The 2,484-nt window shown below is 46.4% G+C and overlaps 1 protein-coding gene across 1 annotated transcript; it reads left to right on the plus strand.

The window, feature by feature from the left end:
- The first annotated feature begins 198 nt into the window (after positions 1 to 198).
- Positions 199 to 1,831, plus strand: BUD31 (BUD31 homolog (S. cerevisiae)). Its single transcript, XM_009871129.1, has 4 exons — positions 199 to 318; positions 853 to 975; positions 1,212 to 1,378; positions 1,562 to 1,831. The coding sequence occupies exons 1-4, from the start codon at positions 225 to 227 to the stop codon at positions 1,610 to 1,612; spliced, it is 435 nt and encodes a 144-aa protein (XP_009869431.1). The 5' UTR covers positions 199 to 224; the 3' UTR covers positions 1,613 to 1,831.
- Positions 1,832 to 2,484: the final 653 nt, after the last annotated feature.

Here is a 2,484-nt window from a genome sequence, read left to right on the forward strand (position 1 = left end):
GAGCAACCCGGTCTAGTGGGAAGTGTCCCTGCTCTTGGCAGAGGAGTTGGAACTAGATAATCCTTAAGGTCCTTTCCAACACAAGCCATTCTATGACAACTGTTTTCAATTTTTTTTTTCTTTTTCAGCGGTTCTCGGGACTCTGAAGCACCTACACAGTTGAGTGCTGGCAAACCCCATCATCTTTCCTTCCCTTGCCTTTTGCCTCCCTCATTTCTGAGGTGATGCCCAAAGTGAAGCGGAGCAGGAAGCCTCCCCCGGATGGCTGGGAGCTGATCGAGCCAACGCTAGATGAGCTGGATCAGAAGATGAGGGAAGGTAAGCGGCAGAGCTGGGTCTTCTAGGGGATGTGACCCTGAAACAAGCTAACCCATAACCATTCTCAGCTTCTCCTGCAAACAGATTGAGGTTTTATTGTATCTGTGCCTCGTAGTGATACTGCAGGCTGAGACTGGGCCAGCACTGGGTGCTTTTCTCTGGGTCTACACTGGTTACAGAGCACCGAGGTTTGGTGTGCGATTGTTTTTGGGCACACTGTGGCCGAGCCCTGGCTGAAGCTCACCAGTGCATGCGGAGGGACTGGTAGTTCTTGTCCATGCTGTTTCCCTGGTCTGATGAGCCAGGGCAGCCATGGAGTCACCGGCCATCCCAGTGTGGGTCATGTCATCCTGTTTTATTTCCTAAAGGAGCTGTTCCAGGTCAGGTCCCTTTTGTTTCATCTCCTCCACTTGGTCTTACCCTTGTACTGTATTAAAGTTATGAATGTTCTTGGAACATAATTGTAAGGTGATTAAGGAAATTACTTGATTGCCTGAAAGGGTCAGCTGAAAGCTGGTTTGTGTTCCTTCCCAGCGGAGACTGAACCTCATGAAGGGAAGAGGAAAGTAGAATCCCTTTGGCCTATCTTCAGAATTCATCACCAGAAAACGCGCTACATCTTTGACCTCTTCTATAAAAGAAAAGCCATCAGCAGAGGTGAGGAATGCAAATGTTTTACCCTGGGCAGGGGAAAACAGAATGGAGTAATATGTCTGCCCATGAATGTGCCTGAACTGGGACATTGGTGGGAAGGATCAGGGTTCTGGCGGGGAAAGAGGGAGGGAAAGCTGGCAGCTGCCTGGCTTTAATTGCTGGTTACTACAGCTGGTAGTTTCTGATAGCTCTTAGGAAGTGTTTGAATATTACTTGTGATGGGGTCTGCTTCTCTACAGAGCTCTATGAGTACTGCATCAAGGAAGGATACGCTGACAAAAACTTGATTGCAAAGTGGAAGAAACAGGGTTATGAGAACCTCTGCTGCCTGCGATGTATCCAGACACGGGACACCAACTTTGGAACCAACTGCATCTGCAGGGTCCCCAAAAGCAAGCTGGAAGTGGTAAGAGTTAGCTTGTTGCTCTGCTTGTCTGGGCAGGGGAGGTAGTGCTGTTTTTTACGGTAGTTTCCCATAGTTCTAGTATTTTCTACCTTTGCTGGTAGAGTTGGTATCTCAAGGCACGAGCCTGCTCTCTGTCTGCTCATGTAGCTTGGCTGAAATACCCTCCTCCTGCTTCTTTTCCAGGGGAGGATCATTGAATGCACTCACTGTGGATGCAGAGGCTGTTCAGGGTGAAGCCTTTAGCCCCAAGACTGCTTTTTGAACTCTGAGGGATATCATCCTACGCAATGGACTATTAGCACAATTACAGCCACCTTCTGCGTGATTGGTTACTTCTCTACGGCAATTAAAACTGCAGCATACTCATCTGGATCGCATATACAGTGGTGGTTGGTTGGGAGTAGGTTTTCGTGTAGTCATTTATTTTAAAATAAAGGCTGCCCTCCTGAGAGAGTGGCGTGATCTCCTGACGAAGCATTTCTATGCCCCTTTCCTTCTTGAAATGTTTTGGTTGGTTTGTTCGATGGTTGTTCTACCCGCTCTAAGGTGTCCTAAATGTGGGTGTTTGTTTAACCAGCTTTTATCCCTCTTTCTCACCTAAATGAATATAAAAGGCTTTGTGGAAAGATTCTCAAATGTCCAGAGTGATTCAAGCGCTCCTTTTGATCTTGTGTAGAAGGAAACTAAATTTCACTGAAACCCTCTTGCTAAGGTTTGTAACCTGGAATTAGAAAAAAAAAAATGCCAGCAGTCTATTACAGTCACATGTTAAGTGCCCAGATACACACAGAACACAGGAAAGAGACAAAACAGGCACTGAGTGAACCACTGTGAAATGTGCTTTTTGCTTCTTCGTTGTTTAGCGCTGGATTTGTAAACTACAGCCTGTTTAATCCTCTGCAGTTTAAGTAAATTTCCTGGAAATGTATTTGCTTCTCATTAAAGAACAAGTATTTTATTATCCTTTTACTGTAAGAACTTAGGCTCATGCGAATACAAAGCAGCTTTACTACAAGACCATTTAAGGGAGTGAGTCCCAAGTTCCTCCAGCATGTGGAAGGTGCAGGATGGAGTGCCCTGCTCACGGCTGCTTCTGCCCCCGCTCG

The sequence above is a fragment of the Apaloderma vittatum genome, unplaced genomic scaffold, assembly GCF_000703405.1.
Source record: "Apaloderma vittatum isolate BGI_N311 unplaced genomic scaffold, ASM70340v1 scaffold41486, whole genome shotgun sequence".
NCBI lineage: Eukaryota > Metazoa > Chordata > Aves > Trogoniformes > Trogonidae > Apaloderma > Apaloderma vittatum.

What these genes read in the sequence shown, in the direction of transcription:
- BUD31 (XM_009871129.1), top strand. Translation starts at nt 225, where the DNA reads ATGCCCAAAGTGAAGCGGAGCAGGAAGCCTCCCCCGGATGGCTGGGAG. An exon ending in GGATCAGAAGATGAGGGAAG is followed by an intron (nt 319 to 852) that starts GTAAGCGGCAGA and finishes GTTCCTTCCCAG; the next exon opens with CGGAGACTGAACCTCATGAA. An exon ending in AAGAAAAGCCATCAGCAGAG is followed by an intron (nt 976 to 1,211) that starts GTGAGGAATGCA and finishes GCTTCTCTACAG; the next exon opens with AGCTCTATGAGTACTGCATC.